This window comes from Danio rerio, chromosome 20 (assembly GCF_049306965.1).
Source record: "Danio rerio strain Tuebingen ecotype United States chromosome 20, GRCz12tu, whole genome shotgun sequence".
In the NCBI taxonomy this organism is placed as follows: Eukaryota; Metazoa; Chordata; class Actinopteri; order Cypriniformes; family Danionidae; genus Danio; species Danio rerio.
In genome coordinates, this window is record NC_133195.1 from 1,674,624 (window position 1) to 1,693,933 (window position 19,310).

General features: G+C 41.6%; 1 protein-coding gene across 50 annotated transcripts in view; it reads right to left on the reverse strand.

Moving 5' to 3' along the window:
• The window catches only part of ptprk (protein tyrosine phosphatase receptor type K), a 286,195-nt gene that overhangs the window by 185,543 nt on the left and 81,342 nt on the right, over positions 1-19,310 (reverse strand). For all 50 annotated transcript variants that reach the window (XM_073933967.1, XM_073933966.1, XM_073933965.1 and 47 more), the window contains one exon: positions 15,698-15,820. In XM_073933967.1, the coding sequence (XP_073790068.1) occupies positions 15,698-15,820 (123 nt within the window). The remainder of the gene's footprint in view (positions 1-15,697; positions 15,821-19,310) is intronic.

Here is a 19,310-nt window from a genome sequence, read left to right on the forward strand (position 1 = left end):
GTGTGATGGGCAGGGCTTTTGTCTGCTAGGTCAGTGGTTCACAAACACCGGGCCACGGACCGGTCCCAGTCCGCGGAACAATTGGTACCGGGCCACATAAGGAATCATAAATTATTGCTGTAGAAATATTGCCCCCGCGACTTGGTTTCTTCCACTCACCCCTGCCATCTCACGTGAAATGGACTATGCCAAAATCCACCACGGAGCGGGAAGAACGATCGCTAGAATAAATCTCAGTAGTGGTTGTTGATAGCTTAAAGTTATAAAACAGGTATTATACAGTAAAATCAGCAGAGCATTTAAGGATTGTGCATATATGTGTGCGTGCATCGCTAAGTACGTACCCGAAATCATTGCAATATGTATCTATTTCACACAATCATACTCATTTGGGCTGTATCATGCCAATGCATACATTTAATTCGGCTATATGGTAGTATTATTGTTAGTATGTTCGTCAGTAGTATGTTTAGCACAGATGTTTTGTATTTGATGCATGTAAACCTTGATTGAAACATAATCAGACTGCGATAGTGCAACTAGCGCATGCGCACTGAGTTGTTCATAATTAACCTGGATGCACGAGCGCAGCAGCTGTGTTCACGTAAAGACACCCTGCGGTGTCCGCGGTGATAAAAAGGTTGGGGACCACTGTGCTAGGTGACTCTGCTTCGTTGCTGAGTGACTAACATGTATTTTATAGAGAGAATAGCTGTGTTTATGTGCTTTATGAAGGCTGAAAAACAGCATTGATTTGTTTGGAGTCGTGTCTGAGTCCACTACATCCTTTCAGAGGTGCACCCAAGCTCTGTGAGTTCATCAACTCCTCCAGAAACGTAACCTGGATGATGGAAGCTTTCAGCGGTGCTTCTGACCAAGCCGAGCCCAGTTTGATGAACTATTGTGGGTGTCGGCATGAGAATTTCCCCGGGACACCAACAACAGGCGATACATCATAAGCATGCTCCTACAAAAGCAAGCTCCTGATTGGTTAACGCGGCGCGAATGTCCGCTGAAGTTCAGATTTTTCGAACTTGAGTGATTAATTAAACAATTGTGCATCAAACGCGCAAAACGCTCAATTCACGATACGCCATTTGCAGGTATGGCGTCTTCAATTCACGCGTATCGCGCCTGAGGATGTCTATTCACGTCTTTGCATTAACTTAACATTTAAATCACTCACGCTTGATGCTTTTTCCGCGTCTGCTGTGAACAGAGCATTATACCGGCCCATTGTGCATAAATCATACAAATATTTTCATATTAGTCAATATTACCACTTAAATATATTTAAAAACTGAATAAATATAAATTTAAACACACATACACAAGTAAATAAACTGAATAAATGATGAATTAAAAATCTGTGGAAATCTGCGGGATTCTGCGCGTGCACATTAGGTGTGGGCCTAGTTATAGCAGAGCACAGAATCAGCAAGAGGCGACACTCTAGTGCGATTTGCAAAACAGCCACTAGTGCGGCGGCCATTTTGGAATGAAAATTCCAAAAGAACAACAGCATATTATAAGTCTTTAAAATAAAATATTAAAAGTGCAATAATTGTGATAGTAAGTGTTGTATTGTCATCGTTCAGGTTGTATTTTAGCTTTAACGCACTTTTTAAATAAATAAATAAAAAACAAAGCAGTTGCTTGCCATCGCGACAGTAATAAGATCCAACGGCCGGCCGATCGTTTTCCCTCCAAAATGGCGGAATCGCAAGACTGTTGCTGGGCGCTGCTGTTGCAATGGAACGTTCTATTGAGTGTCGCCTCTTGGTCATTCTAAGCTCTTTGGTTATAGTAAATACTGTAGTGTACATGAATTAACCTGTTGTGTTGATTCCACAGTTGCTATGGTAACACAACAACCACAGTAATATAAACAAATCAGTCGATACTGTAGCTTACTAACACCATAGGGTGTACTACACTACAATACACCATAGCATACTGTAATACAAACTAAAGTATACTACAGTATTTATTAAAGTTCACTATAGTAAATACTACAACATTCACTACACAACATACACAGTATAACACACTTCACTAATGTATTAGTATGTTTTTTTTACATGTGGACTGTATTTATTTGCTCTCCAAAGCAAACCACATGAACATGACAAGCATCTCCCTGACTAGAAAACCACACTGATGTTTCTCTCTGAATAGATGTGTATGAGAGCATCATGAGCGGATCTCCGTGTAACACTGACGCTCTTTGCAAGATGGCTGACAGAAGACACTCAAGATGGCCGTCACACTTCCCACAACACTGTTGCGACCCGTGCGCACTGATCCGCCTACGCTCTCCTTCACTGACCCACATACAGCAGGAGGAACCGTCCCTTCAGTCCGGCAAACGCTGACCACGACATGTAGAGCGGAAAGCTCAGTCCCTGTGCAGAAACACACGTCCTTCTGAAGGATCTTCACACACTCACAGCAGCACGCAACTGCCATTGACCAGTAGTTTACACCGTACACAATAGATGTGTTAAAAATCACAGAATTAAGCATTACTCTACGCCACTTTCTAGTAGTTCTAGTATATACACTTTTTAAGTGCACTTTAAATATCCGAGCGATGCACTTATTCAACTGATTAAAAGAAAAGAAGTGTGTACACTTCACACCCTCAACGCTCGCAGCTTGGCTCAAGTAGTGCATGGGGAGGGGATACTGATAAGGGGGAGGAGCTACAGATTAAGGAGTGCTGAGGTTAAATTACTTCATTTCTTTTGGGTTTTGGGTTTCTCCCGATGTTGCTGTTGAACTCCTGGCAGGTACTATTTGGTAGTTTGGTCATTTATTTCACTAATTTGGCAACCCTACAGAAAACAACAGCTTAAACCAGCCTAGGCTGGTTGGCTGGTTTTAGAGGGGTTTGGCCACTTCCAGGCTGGTTTTCAGCCATTTTCAACCTGGTCTTAGCTGGTCAGGCTGGTAGCCCAGCCAAAACAAGCTATGTCTAGCTTAAACCAGTCTGGTCAAGCTGGATTTAGCTGGTCATTTTCCACCCTGACCAGCTAAGACCAGGCTGGAAACCAGCCTGGAAGTGGCCAAAACCCCCCTCAACTAAGGCTGGTTTAAGCTGGCTCCATTGAATATACTGGGGTAAAATGATTGATCATATTATAAAGACATGGCGGGGGAAACTTTAATTTAATGCAGAGCTTCGAGTGCAATCTGAGACACACGTTATATCGGATATCACTCGGCCAGTGGAGATTGCAGATTTAAAAAAAAACTGACCTTAAATGTTTGTATTGGCATATAGTTGACCGGAAGCGCTTAACCCAGGTTACTGGCAAATTCAAAGTCCCACTAGCATGCTTTGGCATATACCCTGTTGTTAAACATTGTCTAGTAAACGGTTTGAAATTTAGTTTAGTAAAAAAAAAAAAAAATTCAATTGGGGACCACACTAAACGCCTACGCTATACGGTTGAGTATATAAGTGCATAGTGCACCATCCAATATGCAACTAATAAAAACACAAGCACTACTTACTGTGCCAATGTGTTGCCCAGTTTTTTTAAATATTTATCTAGACCAGGGGTGTCCAAACTCGGTCCTGGAGGGCCGGTGTCCTGGAGTTTAGCTCCGATCCTGATCAGACACACCTGAACCAGCTAATCAAGCTCTTAGATCAGGGGTCGGCAACCCGCGGCTCTAGAGCCGCATGCGGCTCTTTAGCGCTGCCCTAGTGGCTCCCTGAAACTTTTTCAAAAAATGTTTGAAAATGGAAAACGATGAGGGAGGTAAATATATTTTTTGTTTTAATATGGTTTCTATAGGAGGACAAACAATCTTAACGTTTTCCAATGCTGTAAAAGTGTGTAGAATATTTAATTTCAACATTTCTGTCAACGAAGATTTGCGTCATAGCCTGCGACACACGTTTCTATCAGCAGGGCGGGATGCCAGGCAGGTAGCTGTTGTAAACAAACCGGCGGCTGTGTGATGCGCCATGGCGCGCAAGCTGTCTATGCCAAAGATGTACAGCGGGGCACGCTTTCTCATTTTCCCTCCCTGAGAGAATTCAAAGAAGCCCATCCCGATCACTCACTCAACGGTGATTATTTACAAGGTGCGATCGTTGATATGCAAACTGCATTCGGGAGCAGATTTTGTGAATTGCGAAAGGAAAAATCGAGACTGTCTTTCCTTAACACACCCTTGGAGATTGACCCTTCCTTGTTGAGCACATTCCCAGGAATGACTCGAGCTGATCTTAAAATGGAAATGGCAGACTGCGTTTTATTGCACTGCGTTTTATTGTTGTCCAGATAAGGGGCACGTTGTGCACATTCATTTTGATGTTGTTTTTTTGAATCCTCAAAATAAAAAAAACATTAAAAAATCTGATTTCTTAATTGCATTTCTTTAATTTCATCAAAGCAAAACATAATGCAATAATATTGTAATGAAGTTAAACTTGATCATTAAACATAATTCATTAATATTGTAATGAAGTTAAACTTGGTCATTAAACATAATGCATTAATATTGTAATGAAGTTAAACTTGATAATTAAACATAATTCATTAATATACTGTAATTAAGTTAAACTTGAGACGGCATCGTACAACAGAGTAGTCACGTGGCGCGTCATTCTCTACAGGATGCACTGCAGGGAAATGAACATTTAATCATGAAGGCTCAGTATGTATTTGTAGCCAACGAAGTCATTTTTTTAGTATGCTAATATAGCTAATATAAATACATATAGCATGTGTTGCCATCATTATAAGGCTTATATAAAGCCTTTAATTTTTTGCGGCTCCAGACATATTTGTTTTTGTTTTTTTTGGTCCAATATGGCTCTTTCAACATTTTGGGTTGCCGACCCCTGTCTTAGATACACTAGAAACTTCCAGGCAGGTGTGGTGGAGCTAAACTCAGCAGGACACCGGCCCTCCAGGACTGATTTTGGACACCCCTGACCTAGACAATAATCTAATATATTAATCCTTTGATTTTTCATATTTAAAGAGGATTGTGTGCTGCTGTGCAACCCTGTGTATGTAATAGGCACCTCACATGCGTCCAAAATCATCTACTCCTCCAGTATGTACTACGTTTGAATCTGAATTTACTTCACAACTATAGAAAAGTACATACTATTTAGTGTTGATGCGAGTATGAATGGATTTCAGACATCCTACATCCGCCATTCATCATTATCAGTCGCACCGCTTCATTCCCATTCATGAATTCTCTCATGTGGCATTATGGGAAGTCATAGCTTCTATTGGATGCACACGGTTTCTCAAATACTATGAATTGGGACATCCTACTCAGCGTGCCTACTATACAGTAGGGAAGTATGCGATTTCAGATGCAGCCTAAACAGCCCTCAGTTTCTCAGTCTAGACACCGACTGTCCCGAGCTGTCACCCGACTGCAGTGCAGTAACTTTGGCAAACGCTGCTGGAGAAAGTGTTTGTTAAACTGCTCCGAGTGTGAAGCGGAGCGCGGTGCAGGACATGACAGTAAAATAAAGCAGAGGCGGGCGGATGATAAGGGAGTGCTGTGTGAAGCACCATTTATACTGTCATGTCAGGGTTACTCCCGGCGCTGGAGAACTGTGAGGCTTTCTGTGCCCTGCAATCACTTTTACATCATTCCCAAAACCAGCTGGACAACATCAGACCTGACTCAACACTCCAGAGGCCCGAGGCATGAAGCTGCTTTGGGCTTTCAATCAGGTAATTTTGTGTTCAGTTTGAGCAAGCTTTGCGTTTCTGGGCTCAAGAATTTGGATTATCTGATCAGGTTTTCAAAACACTTCATGTTTAAAACTCTGTGAAAACAGTCAGAAAGCTGTAATATGAACGCCAGGCCTGTAGTTGCGCTGTCACCTTGTTAGCCCTGTAGGGAAGTGATGATGTGCCGGCTACTGTAGGTGCTGGTGTGTCTGTGATTGGCTGTTTGCTGCACTTGTGCATTTGTGATTGGCTGTTTGCTGCACTTGTATGACTCTGAGTGGCTGCTTTCTGCACTTGTGTTTGTGATTGGCTGTTTGCAGCACATGCGCATCTGTGATTAGCTGTTTGCTGTACTAATGTGTTGTGATTGGCTGTTTGCTGTACTTGTTTGTCTGTGATTGGCTGTTTGCTGCACTAATGTGTTGTGATTGGCTGTTTGCTGCAATAATGTGTGATCGGCTGTTTGCTGCACTCATGTGTCGTGATTGGCTGGTTGCTGTACTTGTGTGTCTATGATTGGCTGTTTGCTGTACTAATGTGTTGTGATTGGCTGTTTGCTGCACCTGTTTGTCTGTGATTGGCTGTTTGCTGCACTAATGTGTTGTGATTGGCTGTTTGCTGCAATAATGTGTGATCGGCTGTTTGCTGCACTCATGTGTCGTGATTGGCTGGTTGCTGTACTTGTGTGTCTATGATTGGCTGTTTGCTGCACTAATGTGTTGTGATTGGCTGTTGGCTGCAATAACGTGTGATCGGCTGTTTGCTGCACTCATGTGTCGTGATTGGCTGGTTGCTGTACTTGTGTGTCTATGATTGGCTGTTTGCTGTACTAATGTGTTGTGATTGGCTGTTTGCTGCCCTTGTTTGTCTGTGATTGGCTGTTTGCTGCACTAATGTGTTGTGATTGGCTGTTTACTGCAATAATGTGTGATCGGCTGTTTGCTGCACTCATGTGTCGTGATTGGCTGGTTGCTGTACTTGTGTGTCTATGATTGGCTGTTTGCTGCACTAATGTGTTGTGATTGGCTGTTTGCTGCAATAATGTGTGATTGGCTGTTTGCTGCACTCATGTGTCGTGATTGGCTGGTTGCTGTACTTGTGTGTCTATGATTGGCTGTTTGCTGCACTAATGCGTTGTGAATGGCTATTTGCCGCACATGCGGGTCTGTGATAAGCTGTTTGCTGCACTAATGTGTTGTGATTGGCTGTTTGCTGCACTCATTTGTGGTGATTGGCTGTTTGCTGCAATTGTGTGTCTGTGATTGGCTGCTTGCTGCATTATTGTGTTGTGATTGGCTGTTTGCTGCACTCATGTGTCGTGATTGGCTGGTTGCTGCACTTGTGCATCTGTGATTGGCTGCTTGCTGCACTAATGTGTCGTGATTGGCTGTTTGCTGCCCTTGTGCGTCTGTGATTGGCTGTTTGCTACACTAATGTAGTATGAATGGCTGTTCGCTACACTAATGTGTCATGATTGGCTGTTTGCTGCACTAATGTGTCGTGATTGGCTGTTTGCTACACTAATGTAGTATGATTGGCTGTTTGCTGCACTAATGTGTCGTGATTGGCTGTTTGCTGCCCTTGTGCATCTGTGATTGGCTGTTTGCTACACTAATGTAGTATGATTGGCTGTTCGCTACACTAATGTGTCATGATTGGCTGTTTGCTGCACTAATGTGTCGTGATTGGCTGTTTGCTGCACTAATGTAGTATGATTGGCTGTTTGCTGCACTAATGTGTCGTGATTGGCTGTTTGCTGCCCTTGTGCATCTTTGATTGGCTGTTTGCTAAACTAATGTATTATGATTGGCTGTTTGCTGCACTAATGTGTCCTTATTGGCTGTTTGCTGCACTAATGTGTCCTGATTGGCTGTTTGCTGCACTAATGTGTCCTGATTGGCTGTTTGCTGCACTAATGTGTAGTGATTGGCTGTTTGGTGTACTAATGTGTCATGATTGGCTGTTTGCTACACTAATGTGTTGTGATTGGCTGTTTGCTGCACTCGTGTTGTGATTGGCTGTTTGCTGCACTTGTTCATCTGTGATTGGCTGTTTGCTGCATGACTTTCAGTATTGATCACAATCTCTAGATTAGTCTCTGAGTTCAGACAAAGTTCATGTATTGAGCGTTATACATCTGCTGAACCTGATCTTAACCAGGCTGTATTTGTTTGCTTTTATCAACTCTAAACCTACTCTACAAAAGAGTTTATTCCACCAGATTTACGCTACAGGCCACAGAAGTGGAGATCGACACAAGCATTATCATCTGCGTTTACAGTCTGAGAGTTTGGTGTGTGTAAAACAGTGTGTGTCCTACAGCACCGCAACCAGTGCTTATGAGGAATCCTCCAGAGGCCGATCCATGAGGCGGATCACAGAGCCCTCGGCGGAGACTCACAGTTTCACATCTGAGCTGTTTTATAAAGAGCTCCATCTCCACATGAGCACCACTCAACCTCACGCCTGTGTTTATGACAGCACACATCAATCTGGGGGAAATTAACCCTCAAGTGCTGTTGGGGATGTTTTCATCCGTTCTGGGGTAGTTTTGGGTGTTAATTTAGCCACAACTTTCTCTGTGTTTTAGCAATTGGGATGATATTTGGTGACAAATCTTATTTTGACACTTTTTTTTTTTTAAATAGCTTTAAAAAGGTAAAAAAAATAATAATCAACAATACACTCGGGGCAAATTGACTATCCTTTCATTATGTTGGGGGCTGTTTTGCCTCATTGACTTCCATTATAATCATATTTTTTGATAGCAAAAAAAGCCATGACTGCATATAATCATGCATTCCTGATTGTTGCTGGTTTTCCCTGTTGGGAAGAGGTCCAACTTGTCATTTTTACTCAATTGCAGTTCAAGAAAAGCTTTCTAATGACTATTAATTGATTAAATATACAGAAATTGTACTATACAATGATATGTAGACTCACCAGCCACTTTATTAGGTACACCTTACTAGTACTGGGTTGGACCATCTTTTGCTTTCAGAACTGCATTGATCCTTTGTAATATACTATAGATGTAACAAGGCACTGGAAATATTCCTCAGAGATTTTGCTCCATATTGACATGATAGCATCACGCAGTTGCTGCAGATTTGTTGGCTGATCATCCCGTTCCACCACATCCCAAAGGTGCACTATTGGGTTGAGATCTAGTGACTGTGGAGACCATTTGAGTACAGTGAACTCATTGTCATGTTCAAGAAACCTGAGATGATTGAGCTTTATGACATGGTGTGTTATCCTGCTGGAAGTAGCCATCAGAAGATGGAGACACTGTGCTCATAAAGGGATGAACATGGTCAGCAGCAATACTCAGGTAGGCTGTGGCGTTGATGCTCAATTGGTACCAATGAGTCTTATAGTGTGCCAAGAAAATCTCCCCCACACTATTACACCACCACCACCAGCCTGAACCGCTGATACAAGGCAGGATGATCCATGATTTCATGTTGTTGATGCCAAATTCCGACCCGACCATCCAAATGTGTCAGCAGAAATGGAGACTCATCAGAGCAGCAACGTTTCTCCAATCTTCTATTGTCCAGTTTTGGTGAGCCTGTGTGAATTGTAGCCTCAGTTTCCTGTTCTTAGATGACAGGAGCGGCACCCGGTGTGGTCTTCTGCTGCTGTAGCCCATCCGCCTCAAACAGTGGCACAATTCCCGGGGGGGACAGGGGGGACATGTCCCCCTCACTTTTTTTTTAGATACAGCACTTTACTTCATGCTATAATTTTCCCTCGAGAGTCGAAAACAGTTATTTTTCAAATTTAGGCTTTTCTGCACACAATTACTCAACATTGCTGCACATTTCTAAAACTATCACCAACATTCCACAACAGTATCACCATCACTCGGATTTAGTCCCCCCCCACCTCTCAGAGCAGAATTGCACCCTTGGCCTCAAGGTTGGACATGTTGTGCGTTTAGAAATGCTCTTCTTGTCATCTTGACCATGTCTACATGCCTAAGTGCATTGAGTTGCTGCCATGTGAATGGCTGATTAGAAATTTGTATTAACAAGCAGTTGGACAGGTGTACCTAATAAAGTGGCCGGTGAGTGTATATTGTTAACAGGAGAAACGAGCCTGTTTAATTTTCTGCTGGGCACAATGGAAGATATGCTGAAGAATGCTGGAGAAAACAGCAGTTGACTTCCTTTGTGTCTTCTATGCTAGTATAGTAACTACACTATCTAGTTTGTGTTCAACAGAAGAAATGTTCAGAACCACTCGAGTGTTATTAAATAAGGAAATGAATGTTGTTGTTTTTTAATCTCTTTAATGCCTGCGCTTCCTTTAGTAGTCATCATCAGATCCTCTCCATCTTCATCAACAGTTTGAGTATGCTGCTTTAAATTATTATCTCTGCAAAATAATACCATCAGATTGACTTTCTTTTACTGCAGAACACCATCAGTGTGAAGCAGAATGATGTGAAAAACAGCACTAGAATCTAATCGGTGTGTGTGTGTGTGTGTGCATACTTGTTTTGATATCCTGATGGGATAAACCTAAATGCACACAGACTCATGAGGACTTTAGTTGACTTTAAAACTGTGGTCTTCATAGGTAAACATGCGTATAGATAGCAGAGAATGAAGTATTTTGAGAATGTAAAACTGTGGATGGTTTCCTCTGAGGGTTGGGTTGAGGGGTAATGTTGGAGTGGAGGGAGAGAATACGCGATTTGTATAGTAGAAACATCATTACGTCTATGAGAGTCCCCATTGGGATATAGAAACAAGTCAGTGTGTGTGTGTGTGTGTGTGTGTGTGTGTGTGTGTGTGTGTGTGTGTGAATATCCAGCATCAGTCAGAATGTCTCCTCTCCGCAGGCTCTGTGTTCACTTACTGTTGAAATGAGTCAGGTCGTCCACAGCCTCCAAATGACTCCCTGGAGGAGCGAGACATGGCCCATGCAGCCCGCGTCACTTAATGTTTGCAATTACGGGGAAAACCATCACGCCAGCAGGTTTACGTCACACCATAAAACATTCTCAGACTGCACCGAGAGCAGGAACAGACTACGCTGAAGTCCTCATCTAAGAATCTGCCTTTACAGTTCATTAAGTGATGCCTTTGCACAAAGAATCATTAACAGAAAATCATTATAACTGATATAGCGCAAGAGAGAATCTGATATCTATCTGTCTGTCTGTCTGTCTATCTGTCTGTCTGTCTGTCTGTCTGTCTGTCTGTCTGTCTGTCTGTCTGTCTGTCTGTCTATTTATTTATCTATCTATCTATGTATCCATGTATCTATCTATCTATCTATCTATCTATCTATCTATCTATCTATCTATCTGTCTATCTGTCTGTCTGTCTGTCTGTCTGTCTGTCTATTTATTTATCTATCTATCTATGTATCCATGTATCTATCTATCTATCTATCTATCTATCTATCTATCTATCTATCTGTCTATCTGTCTATCTGTCTGTCTGTCTGTCTGTCTGTCTATTTATTTATCTATCTATCTATGTATCCATGTATCTATCTATCTATCTATCTATCTATCTATCTATCTATCTATCTATCTATCTATCTATCTATCTATCTATCTATCTATCTATCTATCTATCTATCTATCTATCTGTCTATCTGTCTATCTGTCTGTCTGTCTATTTATTTATTCATAGTCCATGACAAAAAGCATTTATATACATCTAAGGTAATATTCAACTTTTGGGAATTACGAATAGTCTTCTGATGTCATCATTGTCTCCTGCATGGAGGACTACTTTAAAGACCACACAAGTCTATACAAAATACCAATAGCATGTCTACATATTTCTGAAACAATAATAATAATAATAATCCTAATACTAAACATGTTTAGCATACCCTGTTGAGTTCAGTATTGAGATACCTATCCAATTATTTATTGGTACACCCCTATTTCCTAAATGTTACATTATTTTTCAAAGCATTTATTTAAATTTGAAGAAATGAGTGTCATTTCTTATTTTAGAGTCATGTTTTAGTAAAATAAAAACGTTCAACAGAATTACAGGGGAATCTTGCGCAAAAAAAATAAAAAATAAATTTATCTAGAACTGTACAGCTGTACTACCGAGGTCTGTCTTTCGGTCTTCATATAGATATCATGAAACTTAGTTTATGTTATCACTGAAATTAATGAAATCATTAAGTTAATGTCTTTCTGTCCATGTTGCTGTTCTCATTTCTGCAACCCAGACTCATTGGAAATACATGCCGAAGCCTATGTTTTTGTGGAACTTAAAATACATTCCTCTGAGTATGTTTTGTTGTACATTTGACATTACAAATCCACTAGAGGGTGCTGTCTTAATTTTGTAAACATTAAATGTCACTTAGGGTGTGTTTTGATGCAAGTTTTAGATGATAAATCTATTGCAGAGGGCAATCCTTGCATCCTTCTTTCATTTACATTTCTCTATCTTTTACTGTACACATCAGTCTTTCCGTCCTTCTCTTTCTCTTCCTGTGCACATCTTTTCCCTTTCTGTAAGTCAAAACTTCTGCCTTTCCCCGTCTATAATTCTGTCACTTTCTATCTGTCCTTTTCTCTTTCTGTCCTCATTTCTCTCCTTCAGACTCAGCCTATCTCTGTGTTTTCCTGACTAGCTTTCAGGTTCTGCCATTTTCACTATTTACTTCATCCATCTTTTCTCCAGGTTTCTGTTGAAAAGGCGTTTCTATCGATGCTCTCGACATGAAAATCTCCAATCGTTGTCAAATTATTCATTTTCCATCGGCTTAGTCCCCTTATTTATCAATGGGCCACCACAGTGGAATGAACCGCCAACTATTCCAGCATATGTTTTACGCAGCAGATGCACTTCCAGCCACAACCCAGTACTGGGAAACACCCATACACTCATACATTCACGTATAGCGCATTTGTTTGGACTGTGGGGGAAACCAGAGCACCCTAAGGGAACCCGGAGGGAATCCACACCGACACGAGAAGAACATGCAAACTCCATAGAGAAGCACCAACTGACCCAGCCGGGGCTTGAAGCAGAAACCCTCTTGCTGTGAGATGACAGTGCTAACCACTGAGCCACCATGCCACCTTTGTTGTCAACTTCAGATGAAAAAGCACATCTGACACAGCAGAAAACACACTGAGATGACAAATTAAACCAAAAAATAATGCTAATTATGCTAAATAATCATGTTTATTAATGAACACAAAGGTGTTATTCAATCAGAAACGTCCAGCCATTATCATACACAGTCGAAGACCGCAGTGTTCTCCTTCAGGTCCTCTTCTTCTACCTGACTGAAAGCAAGGGCTGACGACCTTCTCTGTTCTCCTGGCTTGATTAATAACTTAATATCTTATTAATTAGGGAATTTAGCTGAGAGTGAAATGCTTTAATTTCCCCGAGCAGAATTTCCTGTCTGAAAACAAGTGATTAAACGTCGGAGAGGTGAAAAGTGAAGGTCGCAACGCTCCGCTCTCCGCTACTGCCGTCTTCTTTCAGCGCATTTAAAAAGCTTAATTGTGTCACGTATGACAGTCCTTTGACCAAAGCCGTTCTCCCCTTCGGCACTTTGCACGTTTTGTCATGTAAATGGCCGAGCTGCCTTTTTTTTTTTCAGATCTCATCCGGAGAGTGTTCAGAGAGCGGGAACAGCAGTTGAAGGAAGATTAATGTTCTGTTACCTGCCTATTTCCTCTCAACTTCTTCTGTAATAGCTTTCCCCTAACACGATAAGCCGCCGCTGCAAATTTGTTCAAATGTTAGCAGCCCATTAAAACATTCCTAAATCTGCCGGACTGTTTAAACAAGCCCAAGGGCAGATTAAAGCTCGTCCGACCACAGACTGCTTTCAGATCCTCTAGCCGCGAATGCTGGTATATTGTGCATGGGCATGTTAGGGATGGGACAGCAAAAAACAACAACTAAAAAGTTCAATTCTCTTGTCAGAGTTCAGTTTGGACACTTGCTGAGAACTACTTCAAACCACAGTGTTTAACATATAAGCTCACACAGGCTGGGTGTCCTATCAAACACCCAGCGCAATAAACGAATTACCTGTTTGTAGAGATTAAGGATGTGTGCACAGTGAGGCTGCAGAAAAAAAACGTGAGCGCTAACATTTACAGCGAGGGAATGACATCTGATGCGGTACGGAGTTTGTTGCGGTCTTAAGCCTGGTTTATACTTCTGCGTCAAGTGACCGGCGTAACCCATGGCACATGTAACGCGCGTAGCTGTGCATTTATACTTCTGCGCGCTGTCTTCATTGGTCTGCATTAACACTTCTGAAACGCTAGTTGGCAGTGAGGTGTAAATGTTCCTCTGTGTCGAGTTTCTTCGCCTGTGTTTTGTTCTTTCTGAACACTTCCGGGATGTACAAGTGGCTCAAACTCGCTCATTTTGAGGCAGGAACCGGCGGACGTGCAACAACTTTAACCATGAGGTAAACACAAAACAAAACTTTCCATCCGGAGCTCCTTCACCGGACTCCACACTTGTGCACAATCGCTCCATCAGGCTCACACCATTCACGCGGCTCTCGGTCCCGCCCAGACTCGTCAGCGCTACCAAGCCGACCAATCACAGAGCTTGCGTTACGCGTCGTTGCGACTTGCGTCGTTTACTTGCAGGTAGCATGTAACACAATGTCAGAATACCCATATACCAACAAAAGACTAAGGCCCCGTTTACACTAGTGCGATTTAATTTGAAAATGCATAAGTTTTGCTACGGTTACGCCATCCGTCCACACTACGCCGGAGTTTTCGAGCGACGAAAACGGAGCATTTTGAAAACGCTGGAGAGGCCATTTTCATTCTGCTCCGTCTCAGTGTGGATGAGGGAAAACTGAGAAATCTGAAAACGGAGGCGGGGCTGCTGAGATTCGCTACCTGATTGGGGCTTTTGTGTCATTGCGTATCCTTCCCTTATTCGTCAAGCCCCTATCACATGACTATAACACATGGCTTTAACGCTACCGGAAGACAGCAGACCAGCCTTCACTGTAAACAACAACATGGACACAGAAATGGGAGCGCTGTTTGCACTATTGTCTGTTTTAGGCGCCATTGTGCAGTTATTCATTTGTTACGTTTAGTAACTCGACCTCGTCGTCTGTCCACAAAAACACCTCTCTTGCTTTCTTCACCATCGTGTTCATTGTTCAACCGGCGTTTGTAGACTCACAATAACCAAATGCCGAGCGAGACGCATGCTTTCTGTTTATACCAGAACGTGCATGCCCAGAGTGCGCGAATGGTCACGTGATATACGTTTTTGGTGGCGTAGTTTGGACGGAGATATGTTCAGAAACGCTAGTTGAAACACTAGTGTGGACGCGGATCGTTTTTGATCTACAACACCGTTTTAAAACTAAAATGCACTAATATAAACGGGGTCTAAGTTAAAAGTTCAAGACTGTAATTAGAATACAGGGCCTCGTGTTTTATGCTGATGTACTAATGAAATCAAAATTATTCGCCCTCCTGTGAAATTTTTACAGTATTTTCTATAATATTTGTTCTTTTGGAGAATTTTTTAAAACAATTTTAAGGTCAATATTATTAGCCCCCTTAAGCAATATTTGTTTTGGATTGTCGACTGTTATACAATGACTTGCCTAATTACCCTAACTTGCCTAATTAACCTAGTGAAGCCTTTAAATGTCACTGTAAGCTGTATAGAAGTGTCTTGAGGAGTATCCAGTCTAGTATTATTTACTGTCATCATGACAAAGAGAAAAGAAATCAGTTGAAATGAGTTATTAAAAATATTATGATTAGTAATTTGTTGAAAATAATCTTCGATAAACAGAAATATACAGGAGGGCTTATGATTCTGACTTCAGCTGTGTGGTATGTTTAACAAAAGTGTTACAATAGGAGATTTTTTTTTTCAGAAAACTAAAAACTGAACCGAGAGTTTTGTGAGCGGACCCACCCCTACGCCATTCAGAGTGTGTTTGATGCAGTGGTGTGTAGGACTCACCCTGGGGCAGGTCAGAGGGCAGGAACGGCACTTCTTGAGCACTGACATGTGTCCAGTCGAAGTCGTCATACGGGTCCTGCTGGTAATCGCATTGTGCTGGACCATCATCAAAGGTGCAGCCGCCTGCAACAGACACACATTACTTTGAGTTAAAAACGTCACAAACACAAGCCAACGATATAGTAGAGCACACAGTCTCAATGAGATGGATTAAAATCCATTTAAATTTTCTTTTTACCAATTGTTTTTTTGCCGTCACCTCATACTTCAGTTTGTCAAACTTCCATGACCAATCAGATGCTTTCTACTATTTGACATGCCCCGCCCCTTTCTTCTCATTTGATGTGCTTGAGGTCAACCACTCTCACTGGCAGAGCTGAAAAAACTACTAAACCCTATTGGCTTTTTTTATAAAGGGGAGGAGCTACTCTATGCCCCGCCCTCTTTTCATGATTCAGTTGAGTTTATGTCAAACATCCAATAAAAATGATCATTTCAAAGCACTTCACAGAATTTCTAACCAATCCCTAATCCTGTGGCTAATATTAACCCACCATTAACTGAGACTACTCTAACCCTGACCATGACTCAACACAACACAAGACAACACAAACAATATGATTGTATACATAATTATAATATATGCACGTGACGATTATATGTAGAAACAGAGATCATTCAGTGATAAATAATCATTTACTATTGCATTACTTGTTAAAAACACGACAAAAGCAGGCCCTTTCAGCAGCTGCCCTCTACTGTTATTGAATGTCCTGTGTGTGTGTGTGTGTGTGTGTGTGTGTTGAGACTCAGACATTGTTACTCATTTACAGAGAGAGATTACTGATCACTCAGGCTTTTATAAAGCTGCAGGCCAAACAGAGTGAAACGAGCAGCAGAACTATAAACATCGCAGCGTTATAAACATCTGACACACACACACAGAGCGGCAGAAAGCACCTGTGATTCATACCTTACACACACACACACACACGATGCATACAGGACAGTGTGCCACACCCTGTTCATAATCCCCATATGTGTGTTTGTTTGTGTGTGTGTGTGTGCGCATATACATATGTGTGTATGTCTGTGTACTTGTGTATGTGTGTGTATGCGTTAGAGTATTTGTTTAAGGATTTGACACACAGTATAACGCAGCAGTAATGCGTACACGTACACACAATGCATTCAGGACTGTGTGTCACACCCTGCTAATAATCCCCATGTATGTATGTGTACATGTATGCAGGGATGCATGTTTGTCTGTATGTGTGTGAATAGATGTATGCGTGCTTTTGTGTTTGTGTGTAAGTGTGTGTGTTTGTGTAAGTATATGCTTTGGTGATCATGTGTGTAAGTGTATGCATGCGTGTATATGCTTGTGTGTATGTTAGTGTGTGCATAAGTGAATGTTTGTGTGTATATGTATGTGTCTATGCATGCATGTGTGTATATGTGTGTGTGCTTTTGTGTTTGTGTGTAAGTGTATATACGAATGTGTGTGTGTGTGTGTGTGTGTGTGTGTCTGTGTGTGTAAATGTGTGCAAGTAAATGTATGTGCATGTATATGTATGTGTGTGTATGTATGTCCTTTAGTGGTTATGTTTGTGTGTGTGTGTGTTCATATACTGTATGTGTGTGATTGTATGTTTGTGTATAATGTGTGTATACATAAGAGCGTGTGTGTTCATATACTGTATGTGTGTGATTGATGTGTATGTGTGTGTAAATGTGTGTATGTCTGTGTTTATTGTGCATGTGTGTTCAAATACTGCATGTGTGCAAGATTGTGCACGTGTGAGACTGCACATGTGTGTGTGTGTGTGTGTGTGTGGGCTCAGATGGAGGCTGACGCAGTCAAGGTAGAGAACAGACATGACAGTAGGCAGCAGGACGATCTGTCACCGCTCTTGTGTGTGTGTGTGTGTGTGTGTGTGTGTGTGTGTGTGTGTGTGTGTGTGTGTTCTTTCTTGTGCATGTCTTCTGGAGCGCTCCATCAGCTGACAAATATCACCACATTTGTGATGCTTATTTATGTGGCAAAAATAAGTCTAACAGTGCAGTAAACTCACTGTAAAACAGTCCTATTGTTTATTATGCAGTCAGTTTCTGAGCTATTTACCAGACTGATGATGGAACGAGAGATGTGCATTATAATGAGCTGTATTTCCAGCCACACACTGATCCAAACAAACATGCAAACTGTGATCAGTAATATTATAGTCTTGGCAGAGGGTCTAACTAAACATTCAAGGGGCAGAGAGAGGACTCAAACCCATATTTAAAGGTGCAGTGTCCGCTTGTTAAGTGTGACGTCATGCGAAGCGGCTTCTGGGTCCAAGCGCTCTATCAAACTGAATGGGGAGACTCAACAAATAATAATAATAAATGTTTACAAAAACGCTGTAAACGACACCCAGTGGTTGAACTAGGTATTGCACTCCTGGTTCAAATCACATGCAAGCGCAGGTTGCCAGATTGACGACACCAACAGGAGTGAGCCTGACTGTCAAGCCTAAAGGCTGATGTAAGTCTTGCTGTAAATAAAAGCAGCAGCACACGATACACTGCAGAACTGTTGCAAACTATTTATTTATGTTGAAGTTAAACAAACAAATTAGGTTTAATAATGTTCAACTTAATTTGTTTGTTTAAATTCAACACAAATAAATTGTTTACCACCACTTAACGTAAAAAAATTGAGTAAATCCAAGGAATCATCTCTGAATAATTTTTTTTCAGTGTAGAAGGAATATTTTCCATATTAAAAGGGGGTTTTATACTAGCATTAACTTTCTTTCTAAAATGCCATTTTAATACTAGAACATATTAGTGTAAACAGGGCCTGAGTGTGTGTTTTTCACGAATGGGTTTGCGACGGGGGTGGGGCGGAGGATCGGCGATTCTGGCTCAGCATCGTGTTGTCTATTGGCCATCGGCCCAACCCTAGTTACAATGTAACCTACTCACCTAATGTTTACGTTCATAATATTTATATTATTTGCTAATTAATAACCACCTCAAGTGGAACTCTGAATCTGAGTATCACTGGAGTCTGCTACTGTCCACCAGAGGTCTCATTTCAGTCATGGACACACACTTTTAGGCCCCGTTTACACTAGTGTGTTTTAGTTTTAAAACGGCGTTTTAGAATGAAAACGATCCGCGTCCACACTCGCGTTTTACCCAGCGTTTCTGAACTGCTCTCCGTCCACACCAAAACGCTGAAAACACACATCACGTGACCACACAGACACTCTCAGGCAAGCGCTACAGCCCATCAACCCGAGAACTCGCCGTAGCAAAACTTATCCGTTTTCAAACTAAAACGCATTAGTGTAAACGGGGCCTTAGAGTCTTCCTGACTGAATGAATGAAATAAGCTGTTTTCCACCAAAGCAACCCGGGTGCTGAAATATAATTGGCTAAATAGGCATTGGGTGGGTTAAAGAGACCAAAACAAAGACAGACGTTCTGGCACATAACGTACAAGCAGAATATCTGACTCCAGCGTTGTTTTTCAGGTTAACAACAATGTTCACTAAGCATGTTTCTGAATGACATAAGTTTTTTTATGCTTTAGAAGAGTCAAAAACGTACATACAGCACC